The sequence below is a fragment of the Mesoplodon densirostris genome, chromosome 10 (genome assembly GCF_025265405.1).
Source record: "Mesoplodon densirostris isolate mMesDen1 chromosome 10, mMesDen1 primary haplotype, whole genome shotgun sequence".
Lineage (NCBI taxonomy): Eukaryota > Metazoa > Chordata > Mammalia > Artiodactyla > Ziphiidae > Mesoplodon > Mesoplodon densirostris.
In genome coordinates this window covers 8,409,492-8,429,380 of record NC_082670.1, presented here as the reverse complement: position 1 = coordinate 8,429,380, position 19,889 = coordinate 8,409,492, and the positions used below count along the sequence as shown (strand labels likewise).

General features: G+C 43.6%; 1 protein-coding gene across 3 annotated transcripts in view; it reads right to left on the bottom strand.

Moving 5' to 3' along the window:
- GCNT2 (glucosaminyl (N-acetyl) transferase 2 (I blood group)) overlaps positions 1–19,889 on the bottom strand; it is a 126,638-nt gene that overhangs the window by 78,687 nt on the left and 28,062 nt on the right. Inside the window, exon 1 of one of the 3 annotated variants that reach the window (XM_060110022.1) lies at positions 9,464–10,388. The exons of the other annotated variants lie outside the window; for them this stretch is intronic. Coding sequence (XP_059966005.1) covers positions 9,464–10,388 — 925 coding nt within the window. Of the gene's footprint in view, positions 1–9,463; positions 10,389–19,889 lie in introns of those variants that run through there. 3 annotated transcript variants of the gene reach the window in all.

The window sequence follows — 19,889 nt, the reverse complement described above, 5'->3', positions numbered from 1 at the left end:
GGCTACCAGGGAGGAAAAAAGAACACAGAGGACTAACTCTGCCTGAGGTCAGAGATTTCACAGAGCTCAGTACAGTTCAGCTGGGCCCTCAAAGATAATCAGGATTTCTCTAGGCAAAGAGAGGCCTAGGGGAAAAACTGGCTGAAAGGCCAAGCAGTCTTCTTAGCAATTATACACGGAATTCAAGTGGTAGCAAAATAAAGCACTTTACATTTTCTGAATATTTAAAATCAGAGCTTCTCAGGGTCAAAGTGACTGGCAAATTCCCTTAATTGTTGATTTTACTTTTCTAGCCCTGAACTAAGACAGCTTCAATCCCCCAAATGCATGAAGACAGTGATGTATGCTGACCTCAGCAATCAGATGACCCCTAACTCCTGCAGACCCACCCACACTCCCAAAGTTTTCTGATGGATTTAGCATAGGTGGTAAGGATGCCTGCCCTTTGGAAAAGGAAGTAGGGGGCAGGATTCCTGCCCCCAGGCCTGCTTAGAGGCTGAAATAGAACTGAAAATAACAAAATAAACTTTCTGCAAAACTGCAGGAGAATTTCCTTCATTTGGAGAAAATATCCTGTTTAAGAGAAGCAGAGGGCTTCCCTGGTGGTGCAGTGGTTAAGAATCCGCCTGCCAATGCAGGGGACACGGGTTCGAGCCCTGGTCCGGGAAGATCCCACATGCCGTGGAGCAACTAAGCCCGTGTGCCACAACTACTGAGCCCACGAGCCACAACTACTGAGCCCACGTGCCACAACTACTGAAGCCTGCATGCCTGTGCTCCGCAACAAGAGAAGCCACTGCAGTGAGAAGTCTGCACACCACAACGAAGAGTAGCACCCGCTCACCGCAACTAGAGAAAGCCCGTGTGCAGCAACCAAGACCCAACGCAGCCAAAAATAAATAAATTAATTAATTTAAAAATTTTTCTTAAAAAGGAGGGAAGCAGAATCATACTCTTTTCTCTCCCATTCATTGGCTCCTCATTCAACATTCTGCTTTGGCCACTCAACTTCTGGCCAAGCCAAAAGTCTAGGTCCTGGTGCCAATCATCCAGTTCACATTCTCACTTTTGGGGTACAGGAGATGGGGATGAGGCACGGAAGCGGGGCTGAGGGCGACCAGGACCCACGCACCCAGTTAAGATGCGATGGAAGTGGCTCTGTGACCGAAGTAGGAGTAAAGTGGGTGGGCAGGGCGGCTGCTTCTGGCAGGGGAAGAGCAGAGAAGCGTCTCTAAGGAAGCACGTGACATCTCAGCTAGATCTGGAGAACAAGCCACGGTGAGCAGCAGAGGCAAAGAGCATTTCAGAACAAGGGAACAGCATGAGCAAGGGCCTGCTGACCATTTGTCTTCTAGATTGTTAGGATGACAGAAGCCTGGCAGAGTTCAGAGGCTCTCAACTCATCACAGGGTGCTGCTTCCTAATAAGAGGAAAGAGAAACCAGCCACTTAAGGCTCTAGGCATGTGATGTTGCTAAGAAAAGCAGCAGCTGAGGGGTAACCTCTGTGGGCCACATATCCAGTTTTTAGCAAAAAAATTATCCCTGTACCTTCAAAACCAAAGGTTCTTCTTCTCTTTTCTTTTTTTTTTTCTTTTTGCGGTATGTGGGCCTCTCACTGTTGTGGCCTCTCCCGTTGCGGAGCACAGGCTCCGGATGCGCAGGCCCAGCGGCCACGGCTCACGGGCCCAGCTGCTCCGCGGCATATGGGATCCTCCCAGACCGGGGCACGAACCCGTATCCCCTGCATCGGCAGGCGGACTCTCAACCACTGCGCCACCAGGGAGGCCCTCTTTTTTTTTTTTTTTTGATCGCACACAGAAGTTTTAAAATTGTAACACGATAACTTCAACAATCCACATCAAAGAAGTTCATCTGTTCCCCCTCTCTTTGAACATTTAATGAGTTCCTACAATGGGATGGGGTACAATTTGTACCCCCCAAAATATTTATTTATTTATTTGCTTGCGCCAGGTCTTAGTTGCAGCAGGTGGGCTCCTTAGTTGTGGCATGCGGACTCTTAGTTGCGGCATGCATATGGGATCTAGTTCCCTGACCAGGGATCGAACCTGGGCCCCCTGTGATGGGAGCACAGAGTCTTATCCACTGTGCCACCAGGGAAGTCCCCTGACAAGGAGATATTTTGACGATGAATCAGGCTCAGAGAAATTAAACATCTTGCCCAAAGTTATACAGACTGCAGGTGGCAGAGCCAGGACTGCTTTTAAATCCCCCCAGCAAATTGGGAGCCGCCGTCTGACGCTGCAGAGTAAACAGATCTTTATTTAGGTCATTTGTCAAAAACACTCTACAGTTGCTTAAACCTGAAATGCATTCAACTGGTGACCACTGATTTTAGTTCAGTTGGGCCTAATTCCTATTATTATTTTTTTTGTCTTCCATCTCCTTTTAGCTTCCTTAGTATGAAATTAAGATAGGTCACCATAGGAAGAAATGTTATTTCTGAATATGAAGTATTAATAATATTTTCATTAAACTAATGAAATTTTAATATTAATTTGATATTTTAAAAGTCTTTATTGAGATAGAATTGACACACAGCACTGTGTAAGTGTAAGGCATGTGGCATAATAATTCGACTTATATACATCACGAAACCGATGACTGCAATAAGTTTAGTGAATCTCCATCATATAGATACAAAAGAAAAAGAAAAAATACTTTTTCCTTGTGATGAGAACGCTTAGGATTTACTCTAAGAACTTTCATATAGAACATACAGCAGTGTTCATTATATTAATTATGACGTAGGTTACATCCCATATTTATCTTATAAATGGAAGTTTGTATCTTTTGACTGCCTTCATCCAATTTCCACCCCCATGTAACCACAGATCTGATCTCTTTTACTATGAGTTTGTTTGTTTTTGAAGTATAATTGACCTATGTTAGTTCGTGTTACACAGCACAGTAATTTGCTATTTCTACACATTTCAAAATAATCCCCACGATACGTCTGGTTACCATCTGTCACCACACAAAGATATTACGGTATTATTGACTCTGTTCCCCATGCTGTACGTTTCATACCCGCGACTCATTTATCTTTGCAACTGGAAGTTTGTACCTCTTAATCTCCCTCACATATTTCTCTCCATCCCCCAACCTCCCCCACTCTGGCAACCACCTGTTTGTTCTCTGTATCTACAACTCTGTTTTGTTGTTTTTTCATTTGTTTTGTTTTTTAGATTCCGCATATAAGTGAAATCATATGGTATTTTTCTTTCTTTATTTGACTCATTTCACTTAGCATAATACTCTCTAGGTCCACCCATGTTGTCACAAATGGAAAGATTTCATTCTTCTTTATGGCTGAGTAATATTCCTGTGTGTGTGTGTGTGTGCGTGTGTCTATACCACATCTTCTTTATCCATTCATCTACTGATGGGCACTTAGGTTGTTTCCATATCTTGGCTATACTAAATAATGCAGAAATGAACACAGGGTTATATACTGATACGTTTTTTGTTTGTTTGTTTGTTTGTTTGTTTTTGCGGTACACGGGCCTCTCCCTGTTGTGGCCTCTCCCGTTGCGGAGCACAGGCTCCGGACGCGCAGGCTTAGCGACCATGGCTTATGGGCCCAGCCGCTCCGCGGCACATGGGATCTTCCCGGACCAGGGCACGAACCCGCATCCCCTGCATCGGCAGGCGGACTCCCAACCACTGCGCCACCAGGGAAGCCCATGATACATGTTTTTGAATTAGCATTTTTGTTTTCTTTGGATAAATACCCAGCAGTGGGATTGCTGGATCGTATGGTAGTTCTATTTTTAATTGTTTTGAGGAGAGATGGTATTTCCTTGAAAAAGAACTCACAGATATCCCAACTCACTGATTTCCTTTCCTATGCAGTTGACAAAAGTCAGTATTTCTAGCAGATACAAAAACAGAGATTGTTCAAGCTAATAGTAAAACTTATCCCCCAAATTTCCTTCCCCTGCAAGTCTGCACACACACCCAGTGATCCTGGAAACTCTGTGAGCATGATGTGTTTGAGAAACATAAATTCCCTCTGGACATAGCAAGATCCCAGCCAAATCCCTGGGGCCACGACTACGAGTTCCCAGAAGCAGCTTTATTTAGATCTGTTCTTCCTCCCTCCTCTCAAGTTTCCAGCATTCGGCACCTCAGCACTACATCTGTATGTATAAAGGGACTAAAGCAACTAGCCAGCCTCCAATAATGACAGAGAGTCCGACCAGTATGGACTCTATAGCAGAGACTCAACAAGCCTCCCCTTTCAAGGGCACATGGGTACATACAAGACAGAGAATTCCAGAAGGGCTGGTCCATAGTCTGGTTCCTGGGGGGAAAAAATGAGAGGCAAGTAGAATCTGTCTTCCAAGCCCACAATCTCCAATTTTCTTTTCTCTATTCCTTCCCTATCAGATATCTTGGCATTCCTTTTTCCTCCCATCTCCAACAAAGCCTGCTCTCAGATTTTTTTTTCTGAGATTTTTTCAGAATGAGAAAGGAGGAAAGGCTCTTTTCTCATTCATTCATTAATATGAATTTGAAATAAGCTACCACTGAATAATATCAGAAATATTCCTTTGTAGCAAGTGGGGCAGAAACCACTGGTCAGTTTTGAAATCTTTAAATCCACAGACCACATGATGAATGAAGCATGCCCACTGAAAGACCCTGTCACAGGCAGAGCCATGCAGCCTGGAGGGGCACATGATGCATAACTCATAAGGGGAGTAGGAGGCAGTGAACTTGAACGTCTGGCAAGCCCCTGTCACAGGAGAGCCATGCAGCCTGGAGGGGCACATGATGCATAACTCATAAGGGAAGTAAGAGGCAGTGAACTTGAATGTCTGGCCGGTAAAAGGATCTTTTCTCCAGTTGGAAGTCAGCCACAGCTGAGTCAGATGAGAAACTAAAATGTAGCCATCTTGTTGTAGATGGGATTAATGAATGGAACTGGGGAGGAGAGAGTTGGGGGGAAAGTGGGGGAAAGATGGAGGGAGGAGAAGTGGGGAGGAACCCTCATTTCACAACAGCTGGTGAAGTCTGTTGGGCAGTATCTTTCAAGGCCCTTGTGAATTCTCTTTGTATAACACTTCTGTCCTCATGGGCCCCTTCGCTTGAGTGGACCACCCAGGAATTCTCATCTTCCAAGAGGCTTCCAGAGGACCTGTCATGGCCGAAGGGCCTTACTGTGTATGAGGAGACCATGTTTTGTTTTGCGTTTTGACACTGCCTCCCTGGCCACACCTGACCCGAATGGTCTGGGGCCTCAATGGAGGGCAGTGCGTCTACACAGAGGTCAGCCACAGCCCAGGAAGTGGCCTGGAATGAGAAAAGGGTTGCTCGATGTACAGTGACAACACGACCCACAGCAAGCCTCTCTGGGAATAAATACCTGAAGGAGACAGAGGAATTGCCATCAACGGAACAGCCCAGAATCTGGCTGGAGACACGAGGGGAAGGCATTGAAAGTAGAAGCCGCGGGGCCCACAAGCAAGTGAAAACTCTGAAGCAGAGGTAAGACTTTCATATAAATAAAAAGAAGCAGAATGAAGATGCTGACACACGAGCACGGCCGACTTCTCCATGTGGCTTGGACGGCACCACTGCTGGCTGACCATTCTCCCCAGAGCAGGGAGGACACCTGGCTGCCTGCTCTGTCCACTACAGTAGCCAGGGCACAACTGATATTTGGGGTATACTGGGTTAAATAAAATACATGATTTAAATTCATTTGACCTGTTAATTTTTGTTTCTTTAATGTAGCCACAAAAGACCTAAAATTACACATGTGGCTCACACTGTATTTCTATCAGGTGGTGTTCTAGTTCCCCATGAGGCCGTTTCAACTGTGAGATCTTTTTTCTTCTGTCCTATTACTCCTTGAGAATCCTAATAAGCCCCAATCACTGCAATCAACTAGAACAATCTTAAAATGTCCAGAACAAACAATGAACATACTCACGCATCAGCAAAGAATGACCCTCAAAACAGAAATGACCCAGATTTTCACATAGCAGGAGGGACAGTTAAACAAGACAGCCAGCTAAGTTTCTGATTCCCTTACCTCCTCATGACTAAGCCCTACACTCAGGCCTACCTCAGGTCCTGCAAGAGTTGGCTGGACCAGTGAAGGGCCACAGGCCTCTAACGAGGATCCCATACCCATAACACAGAAACAATTTTAAGGGCTCACTCTTTTAAATTTTTGAAATACACGGAGCAGTCCATTTGTTTTCCATTGTTTTGCTGATCTGTAATTGCTGGTATTCACCAGAGGTGTAAAAATCTAGTTCCAATAGAGAAATCATGTTGAGAACTCAACACTTCTGTTCTATAAATTGATTAGAATCATTAGTTAGTATCACGAACTTCAGAGTGGAAGAGACTCACAGGCCATCTTGTCCAACACTTGATAATTGAGTTCCTTGACAGGGTTTCTTCAGCCTCTACTTCTGAATATCCCTTGGGCTTGTTCACCACTGAGGAAGCTACCCATTCTGATCCCAGATCCGTGAGTTCTTATATCTCCCACCATTGACCCTGGATTCTTCTTCCAAAACTATAGCATTGGTTCAATTTCTGTTTCCTGGGCAAACGTTTTAATTATGTGAAGGCAGTGATCCCTTTTCAAGTCTTTTGCAGATTGAATATCCTTTTTGTTTGCCTTGGTCCCTTCTTTGGAAAATGGGGTCTGGCCTTTTAACCTTCTTGGCTACTCTCTTTGGAATCTGCTTTGTCAATGTCTCCCCTTACAGGTTGGTGCCCAGACCTGAATGGTCAATACATATTTGGTCCAAGCAACACAAAAGTGAGAAGAGGGGCTTTTACCTCCCTTATTCTGGGTACTACAATCCCATATAAACAGCTTAATGGTCATGACTCCCCACTTCAATTTCTTGAGCCCTGATTTTTTTTGACCATGATCTCTGCCAAAAGAGGTCATTTTATTTTTTTTAATTAAAATAGTAATAAAAAATAAAAAAAATTTATTGACGTATAGTTGATTTACAATATTGTGTTAGTTTCAAGTGTACAGCAAAGTGATTCATATATATATACACATATATATACCTCTTTTTTTCAGATTCTTTTCCATTGTAGGTTATCACAAGGTATTGAGTATAGTTCCCTGTGCTATACAGTAGGTCCTTGTCCTGATTTCTTTTTTAACAATTATATTTATTTATTTATTTTAAATTTATTTATTTTTGGCTGCGTTAGGTCTTCGTTGCTGCGCGCGGGCTTTCTCTAGTTGCGGCTAGCGGGGGCTACTCTTCGTTGCGGTGCGCGGACCTCTCATTGCGGTGGCTTCTCTTGTTGCGGAGCACCAGCTCCAGGCGCGCGGGCTTCAGTAGTTGTGGCTCGAGGGCTCTAGGGCGCAGGCTTAGTAGTTGTGGTGCACGGGCTTAGTTGCTCCGCAGCATGTGGGATCCTCCCAGACCAGGGCTCGAACCCGTGTCCCCTACATTGGCAGGCGGATTCTTAACCACTGAGCCACCAGGGAAGTCCTGTCCTGATTTCTTTCATCACTAGGACATTACCCCTTCCCGCTTTGGGAAAACCACAGATTTAAAAAGCATTCTATCACAACAGCCTTCTAAGTAGCTGTATTTCCTTTGATTTTATGCCTGCACCAGTCCTCTATTACTAGGATTTTAGAGTATTTTTCTTTTTTTGCTATTATAAGTGACACTATGATGAAAATACTTTTAAATTAATCTTTTCCCTATCTCTGTTTATTTTTTAAGAATAAATCCCTAGGAGTAAAATTAAGTAAAAGGATATAAATATTTTCAAAGCCGTTTGATATATATGTGCCAAATTGTCCTTCAGAAAGACTGTGCAGGTTTATACTTTTCTAGTGGTCTGTATCAGAACAGTCATTGCCCATTCTGGAGTTAGATTTTTTTTTTTTAACACCGATTTGAGAAGTAAAGAATTGTAATCATTTATTTTAATTTGTATTGGTGGTGAGCATTTGTATATGATTGTTTAGCATATGTATTTCTACATGTCATGGTTAATCTGATGTGTTCCTTTTTCCTATTTGTGAGATGTATTTATGTGTCAAAGATATTAACCTGGCTGCATGTTGTTTCTTTTGCAACTACTTTTTCCCCAGTGGATTTTTCTGTTTTCACAATTTTGCCAAGTATTACCAAGGAAAATAATTATTTATTTATTTATTTATTTTAAAAAAGCATTCTAAGTCTAGGAAGCTTTGTATACAAACATCAAAATCAAGCATCCACGATGGTTCACAGCCCTGGGTGTTCCTGAGAAGTTCCTGGAGGCTGAACAAATACTGAAGTCCACATCTACCCAGGAAATCAGGAAATGTATTTTTAAAAGCTCCAGGTGACTGTAATATGTATCCAGGGTTGAAACACTAATCTCAAGAAACCATGACCTTGATGCTCATGTTGATTCAAGTTAGTTTTCCTTTGAGCGGTGAATCTGAATTTTTATTTCAAATTGAACTAGCAGAACTGAATTAGTTCACTGTAAACAACTGAAGATTATTCAAGTCATTTGGAACTTGGACCAAGGAAATGTGGAGATAGTTTAGGAACAACTGAGACGGAATTGAAAATCACCTTAAAAGAACATCAGGCTTAGGCAACCTGGTTTATAATTGGCATGTTTGCTTACTAGCAGGGTAATTTGAGCACATCAAATAACCACACTGGTTTCATTGTCTATAAAATAAAGGCACTGGTCTAGGAATCTTTAAGATGCTCTAAATTTTGGACTCAGTTCCAGGAAAGAACTTGCAAATGAAAACTGTTAAAGTTGTGTCTTGCTCTCATTTTGAAATGATCTGAATTTAGCTATTGGAGCTTCAATAGGCGCAAAGGTATTATTTAAGTGTTCAAATTGCTGCTCAAATTTAATTTATCATATTTATGCCTGATTTTAAATACCATCACATTTAAAGGAGAATTGTGTTTAATCTTTCATTTGCCAGTCAGTGTTCCTCAGTTCCTTGCCATGTCTCAAGACTACAGCACATAGGGAGGGTGGGAGGGAGGGAGACGCAAGAGGGAAGAGATATGGGGATATATGTATATGTATAACTGACTCACTTTGTTATAAAGCAGAAACTAACACACCATTGTAAAGCAATTATACTCCAATAAAGATGTAAAAAATAAATGACTACAGCACATATTTGAAGTGGGTCTACAGGTTCAGAAAGGTAGCTTGGTATGTCAGCAAAATCAAGTCAGACAGTCGGTCTCTACCTCTGCCCTAATCACTATGCCTCAGTTTCTTCATCTGTAAAATGGAGATGAGTTATATCACCCACTCTGAGCAGAGCTGCTGTAAAGATTTTTTTAATGAATAGTTGAAACTGTAAAAATCTTTAAAAATGTTATTTTTTTTAACTATTTTTCAGTGGTTCGTTCAGTACTGGCCATGCAATGTTTATTCATAAAAACAAAAGTTAAGAGACATACATACCAGGAATCCTATTGAGTGTGACCCAGAAATGTTCATCAGGACTGTAGGTGTCCTTGGACCAGGACAGTAAGTCAAGTGCCTGCTGGTCTTGGAGGACAAAATTAGCGAATTCCCTTGTGAGGGCCACATAGGCAGTGCCAAAGTAAATGGTCATGTTGTGAGGAGGCGGAGTTTTCAATTTCGCGGTTTTAATCATGTAGGAATTCTTTTTGTTCAGTAGTTCTTGGTGGACATATTTAGTCCGTCCAGTTGCGTGAGCCGGAGGCAGCACGCCTGGGGTGATGTTTTTCCCTTTAAATCCTTTCAGATACCGAACGATCTCCCTGTTGGTTTTCAGGGGGAAATCTTGCCCACAGGTGTTGATGGCGTATTTCCACAGAACCTCAGAGCCTGCAAGATCTTTGATGCAGTTCAGGTCAGCCTGGAGCCTGGAAATCCCACCGTAGACCACGGGCTCCATCTTGGAAGCCAGAAAAGCATTTGGGAAGCAGCTCAGTAATTGCTTCACTGCATCTTTAAATGTATCTGTTGCCTTTTCATCCACGTGAACACAGTAGACATTTTGGGGCATGTAAATTGCCCTGAAGAGTCTCTCAAAAGTGCCCAAATCTTTGTGGATGGTCATCATGTAAGCCAAAGGGAAGCCAGACTCTTCTTCAGAGAGCGCTTCTGTTATGTAGTGACTTTGAGCTATGTACTCATAACAGGTAGATTCACTGAGGGTAGTTTTCAGTGCATTCTCTGTTGGGTAAAAAACCTTCCCCTTAAAAATCTGACGACAGACTTCTGCTAATAGCGAAGCATTGGACAGAGATGCTCCCAGGAAATTTTTATTCTCCCATAACTCATGATTGTAAACAAACACAAAAATCAGAGCAGTGAGCAGAGACACACAAAAAAGACACTGCTTCCAAGAGCCCATCATTCAAAACCAGTAAATGAGTAAAATGTCTCTTGGGATCAGATCAGAGCGTAGGTAGATTTAACTTACATTTTCTCCAGAATCCATAACTATCCTTTTAGTAGGTGCAGTTCTGATCGGCTGTTCCGTAACCTTCCAGTTGAGTATGCTTGTCCTTTGTTTCTGTCTTCCTTTTCTCCTCGTTTGCCACTGCATTGCATTTCCACCTTTCTTCCTCACATTTCTGAAGTAACTCTTTGGGATTTGCTTTGCTCAGACCCCACGCTGCCTTCCTGCAACCTGCTTCTACATAAAAACACGTTGCCTCAGGGAGGTTTTGACTCCAATGTGTCCACGTTTCCCTACAGGAAAATCACCAAGGGGCGAACTGACTATTCTGAAAGCCATTGCTCTAAGACTTTAACCCCAGCCTCGTCTCCTGGCCAAAAGGTTGACCGCTGTATCAGCTCCAACTTCCTGTTAATCATTGTGTACAACTGACTGAGTTTGTTTGCTTAAACAGCACTGCCAAGTTAAAGGCATGGGTTCTAAGCATGTGAACACTGCCTGGAGAGATATTCTGTCAATAAATATTTAGTGCTTAAAAATTAATCACTTAATCCTGCCTTTTTCCACACACGCCCCCTCTCCATACTGGCTGGCTCTGCTATTAAAGCACGGCGTATGACTAACTGTTGAGCCATTCTCTCCAGCACTTAATTTTCTCTGCTGCGAGGTAAGGTCCTTAAAAAGGCACATTAGCAAGGAACCTCCCCACCTAACTTGCTACCGTATGATGAATAAAGGCTAATGAAAAAAAAAAAGAACCAACCCCCCCCCAAAACTGACAGCCCATTGTAACCCCCAAATTGCTAAAGCTGAAGTTAGTGAATGTCAAGTTTATTTCACCCAAGCCCAGGTAGGATGCAGGGAGATCAGCCTGAGGCCTGGAGAGGCAGGAGAGAAGAATCATCTCAGTTTGGGATGTTTTAGAACTTAAGGAGAGAGGCTCTTAGATTCATATATATAAACCATTCCGTTTCCCTATCTGTAAAACATGAGAATAATTTTATCACCTTCATAGGTCAGTCGTGAGAACACGATGAGAAAGCCCATCAAGGGTTCATGGCCCAGCAATGAATGAGGCAGAGACAGAAGATAGCTGGGCCCCAGGCTGAGATGCTGGTGCTTCAAGGTAAAATAAAGGCAGGAGCAGAGGGGCTTCCCTGGTGGCGCAGTGGTTGAGAATCCGCCTGCCAATGCAGGGGACACGGGTTCGAGCCCTGGTCCAGGAAGATCCCACCTGCTGCAGAGCAACTAAGCCCGTGCGCCACAACTACTGAGCCTGAGCTCTAGAGCCTGCAAGCCACAACTACTGAGCCCACGTGCCACAACTACTGAAGCCCACGTGCCTAGAGCCCGTGCTCCGCAAGAGAAGCCACCGCAATGAGAAGCCCACACACCACAATGAACGAGTAGCCTCTGCTCGCCACAACTAGAGAAAGCCCGAACACAGCAACAAAGACCCAATACAGCCAAAAAAAAAAAAAAAAAAAGGCAGTAGCAGAGAGGAGCTTAGCTCTGCTTGAGTAAAAAGATAAGACAACCATATTCTTCACTCTTGAGGTCAAGGAGACCTCCCTGACTACACATGTGCAGAAAGTTTCCTCAGGGTCAAAAAAGGAAGGGGGTGGGAATTCCCTGGCAGTCCAGTGGTTAGGTTCCACTGCAGGGGGCACGGGTTCGATCCCTGGTTGGGGAACTAAGATCCCACATGCTGTGTGGTGCAGCCAAAAAAACAAACAAAAACAAAAAAAGGGAGGCGGCGCTAGCCCGTAATATGTCCTGCCAGCCTCCCAGAGACCCTTGCAATGGAATCCATCTTGGCTAAAAGACCACACTGGGGGGGCCCTGAGTCAGACCCAGTTTGGGCACGAAGCAAGACAAAACAAGGTGATTGGCCAGAGGGAACCCATAAAACTGCCCCCATATAAGTAATTCCTGCCACCCCCAAAGCGTGACTCTCTCCCTCTGAGCCTGCCTGCATGTCTTTCTGCACTTACTTTCCTTCTAACAAACACTTTACCTGCTTCACTACCTTTTGTCTCTGTGCTGAATTCTTTCTTCAGAGAAGACAAGGACTGAGGTCCTGTTTCAAGCCTGCTGGCCCTGGTGATCTAGTGGTTAGGTTTCCGAGCTCTCTTCAAGCCACCTCACCCTGTGGCCCGTGGGGTCAGGACTGGGAGAGAAGAATAAACAAAAGCCCCTCCCCCCAACACTCACGTCAAGGAAACGACACAATTACCATCTCTCCTTTGAAATCTTCTTAGTCTTTCCTACTCCTCCCTCTGAGAGCCCATGCCAAGTTGTATACATCTAGGATAACTCTGATCAGTTTTGTTTTATTTGGTAGTCAGCTGCACAGGGGTGAAAGCACACTGTGCACACACGTGGAGGGGTTATTAGCGCTGGGCTCACAGGAGGCACATCTGTTTCTGGTTCCCATCACTGTCTGCACACACTAGGCAATCAAATACTTATCGATCAAGAGCTCTATTTTGCATTCCCTGTTTCCCTGATCACCTTAGTGTGAGATTCCTACGTTTGTGATTTATATTTTGTCATCTGTGATCTCTATTTGTATCTGTGGATGTGGGGACGTTCAAAGTACCTAGTTTTTCCAATACATCTTAATTATAAAGACAACATAATATTACAGATAGTTTGTGAACACAGTGTTTTCATGTCCTGTGCTCCTATTTCCCTCTTGTCCATAGATATACACATTCTGATTTTACCAAGAACATGGGAGATGCAAGTTTGCATCCTGCATTTTGCACTTCCTGTCAGAGCATAACATTTTTTTTTTTTTTTTTGCGGTATGCAGGCCTCTCACTGCTGTGGCCTCTCCCGTTGCGGAGCACAAGGTGCTCCGGATGCGCAGGCTCGGTGGCCATGGCTCACAGGCCCAGCCGCCCCATGGCATGTGGGATCTTCCCGGACCAGGGCACGAACCCGTGACCCCTGCATCGGCAGGCAGACTCTCAACCACTGCGCCACCAGGGAAGCCCGAGCATAACATTTTCCATCGTGCTACTCAGTTTTCACTGGACATCGTCTTCATGCCATTACCTTAGAACACAAGACTGGAGTTATTATTTGTTGTTGTTTTTTTTCCCACCCCAGCTGAAAGCTAATGCATTAACAAGAAGGTTGCCAACTCTGTTTCATAATCCTCAGGAGCATAGGAAATGATGATAAGAAAGGACTTAGGGAAGTTTTTCAGAGCCAAGGGATCAGACTTCACTTGCTTTAGGAATCAGATTCTACATACAATATGATTCAAGTGAATACAGATTGGTCTGTAAGACCCAAAATGAATTCAAACAACTCAAATATCTATTTACATAACTATCTTTCATGTGTCTACCTAGAATTCTTTGGAACAAATCATTTCTTCAATACAGTAGTCATACGAGAGCAATCTTTTCTAAAATGATGACTAAAATTTTGTTAATTTTTGTTTTATTTGTAATATCTCTCTAGGCAGCCACTGCCCACATCAAGCGAAATCGACTATAGGGATGAATAAGTGGAGGCCTCAGGACTTCCCTGGTGGTGCAGTGGTTAAGACTCCACACTCCCAATGCAGGGGGCCCGGGTTCAATCCCTGGTCACGGAACCAGATCCCACATGCATGCCACAACTAAGAGTTCACATGCTGCAACTAAGGAGCCCGCCTGCTGCAACTAAGACCTGGTACAAACAAATAAATAAATACTTAAAAAATAAATTATAAAATAAATAAATGGTGGCATCAATGCCTAATTATGCTTTCTAAACCAATTGAATAATTTTTACAACTTTTTCTCCTAATATATTCAGATGATTACATCAACTCTTCCTTTGTTGATTTCGGCTATCTCCTCATTCTTGACACAATTCCATCCCTCCAGAGATTTCATGCATAAAACATCTCTAATAATTTGCCTGTTCTGCCCTGAATTTACAGCTCCCTGAGTTTAAAGTTACAGGGTAAAGATCGTTTGCAAGTTGGCACTTTGCTGCAGTGGAGTCCTTAATTGCATCTCACCTGAAATGCTTCAAGGGTCTTTTGATTTTGGCAATACTAGCCATTGTTTACAGGAATTAGTATCAATCTTTTTTTGTGCATCACCCCAGTGCTATCTGATGTTTACTCTCCTGGTGGTCATGTGGGAAACGCTGGTTCTCCGGACCCTCCTGACTTTCCTGAGGACCTTTTGCAATATACCACTCATCATTCTTCTAAATTCTGGGTACAACGCTCTTGCCATTTGTACAAAATAGTAGAAGGGGATGGTAATGAGGGACCAAAAAAAAAGTGCTCCTTTATCCCAGCTTGAACATTAGATCAAAATTAATACCCCAAATTCTAAGTTGGAGGCAGTGATTGGGTAGGATAGAATTCTGAAGAAGTTGGCAACCAACACAGACTTGTGGCTTGACCGCTCTGTAAGTGGTGAGGTGTTCATTGATGTCCCAGAATTCAACCTACACTTGCTTATTTCTATATAATGTACACTCTTATGAATTCTCACTCCAGGACATAAACTAACTTTTATTCCACTAAGAAAATTGTGCTTAGAGTTTAATCTCAACAACTGACTGTAGAAAGGGAGCAGAAGAAAAGGGCTCCATTTCTACAGACGTGGATGCACCGTGCAACATGCTCGTCTTATTCTTGGGGCCACGTGGTACCCAAACCACTTTTCAAGTATTCATTTCATCATGACATCACCTCTGTGCCCAAGTGAGAAACCCGGGAAACCAACTGGAAACTTTCTCAGCGTCCACAGAGGTCACAGGGAAAGAGCAGCTTGGGTTAAATTGGTCTTAAGTGCACATGACATTTTGTCTTTTTGGACTCCTGCAGCTCTTTCTCTCTGCCCAGGCTCTCTTCTCCCTCCATCTTCTTTCTCTGTTTATTTATGTATTTACTATGTTAAATTCTGTACACTGTTTTCTCATCATCACTGCTTTTGTTTGTTTGTTTGTTTTTGTTTTTAGCCACAGGAAATAGCTGGAAGCAACAGGGCTTAAAATAGCCCAGGAGGGGGCCTCCCTGGTGGCGCAGTGGTTGAGAGTCCGCCTGCCGATGCAGGGGATACGGGTTCGTGTCCCGGTCTGGGAGGATCCCATATGCCGCGGAGCGGCTGGGCCCGTGAGCCATGGCCACTGAGCCTGCGCATCCGGAGCCTGTACTCCGCAATGGGGGAGGTCACAACAGTGAGAGGCCCGCATACCGCAAAAAAAAAAAAAAAAATAGCCCAGGAGGGTGGTGAGAGAGAGCCTGGATTGTGTGTCAGAAGGTCTCCAGTTGGGCCAAAGCCACTCTTGACAGCCGGGAGCCCTTGAACCAGTGATTTGATCTCACACCTCACAGCTTCCTCTGGGGTGAATTTGAGAATAAAACCCCTGTTCTTCCTCAGGGTCCCCCCAGTGGTGGCTTCCTCCCAGCCACGTCACCTACACCTCTGAGCCTGAGTTTTTTCCAACATCGACCTCCTGGTGCAGCTGGAGGATTCCAGAAGTAACATACAGAAAGCACCCAGCTGGGGGCTGGCCAGAGACATCAGAGCTAATTTCATACCTTGAGGGAAAGCCATTGGGAAGAAAAGAGTGAAGAGAGGAAATGAGGAGGGTTGCAATTATTTAATATAAAATCACCACAGTTAGAATGGTAGGAAAATGCAAGAAAAAACTGGTTCTTTTCAAAACAGTCAATTAGATGTCACTGGGGCAACACAAAGTGGAGGCAAAGAGCTGACAGATGAAGAGCACCTCGGCGTTAAGTAGAGTCTGTGCCCCCAAAGCCCTTTCCAGCTGCACTTGCCCTTGAAAGGGTACCTGACAACTCTCGGCTTTCAATGCCAAAGGCTTAACAGGAGGAGTCTGAGCCCAAGAACCTCGGAGGTTTTCACATTCTAACATGTCTCTGCTCATAAAGGCCTCAAGTTTGAGTTTTGGCTGGATTTGAGAGGTTGGTGTCACAAGGAGAAGGTAAAACAAGGGTCCAATCCCAGTGCCAACTGGGCTCTCCACCTTTCTAGACTTCTGCTCTTTCCTTCCTCCACTCTGCACCCCACAGAGTCCTTGGTGAGTTTGAAGTTACAGGAACTCATGGTCACTGCTACAGCCAGTGTTCCCAGCCAGGGGAGACCTTGAGCTTCTGATCACTGAGAATTCCGTGCTGCAAGACACTAGCCCCCTCCTTCCGATTACAATATGCTGTTCAATCAGAACAGAGTGCAAAGAAATGGATCCCCTACTCTTTTGGGTCGCCGGGTGCTGGATCGCAGTATCCCCATTTCTTCTCAAAGCTCACAGTCTGCAAGGAACCTGATGCCTACTCTCTATTTGGCCAGCTGGATGGGGAAAGACCTTCTTTACAATGGATGACCATCAACAGCCCAGCTTGAAAAAGTATGGAAGACAGAAAGATAGCTTTGTGTTTGGCAAAACCTGAATTTACTTAGTAGATCAGTCTTTAATTCTGGAAGATGGCTTTTCACAGAAACTACTTGCAGAATGACCTCATCACTTTTCAAAATTTTTCTTTTTTTTTGGCCATGGCTCGAGGCATGTGGAATCTTAGTTCCTCGACCAGGGATCCAACCTGCACCCCCTGCAGTGGAAGCACAGAGTCTTAACCACTGGACAGCCAGGGCAGCCCCCCTCATCACTTTTCTAACTGGTCCAGGGTTTCATTGTCAGTTTTGCATATTATCGAATGAAGTTCATTCCTCACAGGAATGTTGTGTGGAGTGAATAATCAAATAAAGCATGTTTTAAATGCCAGAGGGTGCCAAGTACTTTATTAAATTCTGGAAACATTTTCCCTTTGACTGAAGGGAACTGAGGAAAACAGTGCAAACCATTAATTAGAAACATTGTCCTGGGCTTCCCTGGTGGCGCAGTGGTTAAGAATCCTCCTGCCAATGCAGGGGACATGGGTTCGAGCCCTGGTCCGGGAAGATCCCACATGCCACAGAGCAACTAAGCCCGTGCGCCACTACTGAGCCTGTGCTCTAGAGCCCGCGAGCCACAACTACTGACCCACTTGCCACAAGTACTGAAGCCCATGTGCTTAGAGCCCATGCTCTGCAACAAGAGAAGCCACCGCAATGAGAAGCCCGCGCACTGCAACGAAGAGTAGCCCCTGCTTGCCACAACTAGAGAAAGCCCGAGCACAGCAGCAAAGATCCAACACAGCCAATAAATAAATAAATAAATTTATTTTTTAAAAAAGAAACATTGTCCTTTAATAAGAAAGTAAAAGTTGTAACTAAGATATACATGGATACTAATGACTTAACAAGACATGAAAATTCATGATCACCATTGTAAGTATATCACATAATGAAACAACATACTAATAAGTGCTATGCTTTGAAAAACCTTTAGAAATAGAAATCTCATGTACCCCAATCAAATGATTCATTCATTCATTCACAGACATTTTTTGTGTACTTAGTGTGTACTTGTGTACTTTATGCAGGCACTGTGCTAGATTCTGGAAATATAAAACATAAGTGTAGCCCAAATGAGTACACGGCTACTACATCTTAAAATGCTATTGGGGATTAAATAGAGGTAATGTTTCTTAATCAAATTTATAAGCTTTTATACAGCAAAGGAAACCATAAACAAAACAAAAAGACAACCTACGAACTGGGAGAAAATATTTGCAAATGATGTGACCAACAAGGGCTTAATTTCCTTTTTTTTTTAATTAATTAATTTATTTGGCTGCACCAGATCTTTAGTTGTGGTATGCAGCATCTAGTTCCCTGACCAGGGGTCGAACCCAGGTCCCCTGCACTGGGAGCGTGGAATCTTAACCACTGGACCACCAGGGAAGTCCCAAGGGCTTAATTTCCAAAATATACAAACAGTTTATACAACTCAATAACAAAAAAACAAACAACCCAATCAAGAAATAGACAGAAGACCTAAATAGACATTTCTCCAGAGAAGATATACAGATGGCCAGTAGGCACATGGAAAGATGCTCAACATTGCTAATTATTAGAGAATGCAAATCAAAACTACAATGAGGTATCACCTCTCACCAGTCAGAATGGGCATCATTAAAAAAAGTCTACAAATAATAAGTGCTAGAGAGGGTGTGGAGAAAAGGGAACCCTCCTGCACTGTTGGTGGGAATGTAAATTGGTGCAGTCATTGTGGAAAAGAGTATGGAGGTTCCTTAAAAAACTAAAAATAGAGTTACCATATGATCCTACAATCCCACTCCTGGGCATATATCCAGAAAAGACAAAAACTCTGATTTGAAAAGATACATGCACCCCAGTGTTCATAGCAGCACTATTTACAACAGCCAAGACAAGCAACCTAAATGTCCATCAACACACAAAGAGAGGGCTTCCCTGGTGGCACGGTGGTTGGGAATCCGCCTGCCAATGCAGGGGACACGGGTTTGAGCCCTGGTCCGGGAATATGTCACATGCCGCGGAGCAACTAAGCCCGTGCACCACAACTACTGAGCCTGTGCTCTAGAGCCCATGAGCCACAACTACTGAGGCCCGCATGCCTAGAGCCCGAGCTCTGCAACAACAGAAGCCACCACAATGAGAAGCCCACGCACCACAACAAAGAGTAGCCCTTGCTCACCATAACTAGAGGAAGCCGCTAACAGCAATGAAGACCCAACGCAGCCAAAAAAAATAATAAATAAATAAATAAATAAATTTTAAAAAATGGTAAATGGGTAAAGAACATGTGATTACATATATACAATGGAATACTACTCAGCCATAGAAAAGAACGAAATAATGCCACTTGCAGCAAAAAGGATGGATCTAAAGATTATCATACTAAGTGAAGTAAGTCATACAGGGAAAGACAAATATCATATGATATCACATATGTGGAATCTAAAATGTGATACAAGTGAACTTATTTACAAAACAGAAATAGACTCACAGACATAAAAACTTATGGTTACCAAGGGGAAAGGGAGGGGACAGATAAATTAGGAGTCTGAGATTAACAGATACAAACTACTATAGATCAAATAGATAAACAGCGAGCTCCTACTGCATAGCACAGGGAACTATATTTAATATCTTGTAATAAACTCTAATGGAAAAGAATCTGAAAAGGAATATATATAATTGAATCACTTTGCCATACACCAGAAACTAACACAACATTGTAAATCAACTATACTTCAATTAAAAAGATGAGGTAATGTTTCCAGAAAACGATCTCCTTCCAACCTCTTCCCTCCAGTAGTTTTCCAGCAAATCAGCCCCTTCCTACAGCTCTCTCCATTCCCAGGAGGATAAAGTTGCCTGGAAGCATACGAGTGCGAAGCCTCTCCTTCTCTTTAAGGTAGAGGCAGTTAATGGAGTTAACTCTGTTGTTTAAAAGCAGAATAACAGGGGACTTCCCTGGTGGCGCAGCTGATAAGACTCCATGCTCCCAATGCAGGGGGCCAGGGTTCAATCCCTGGTCAGG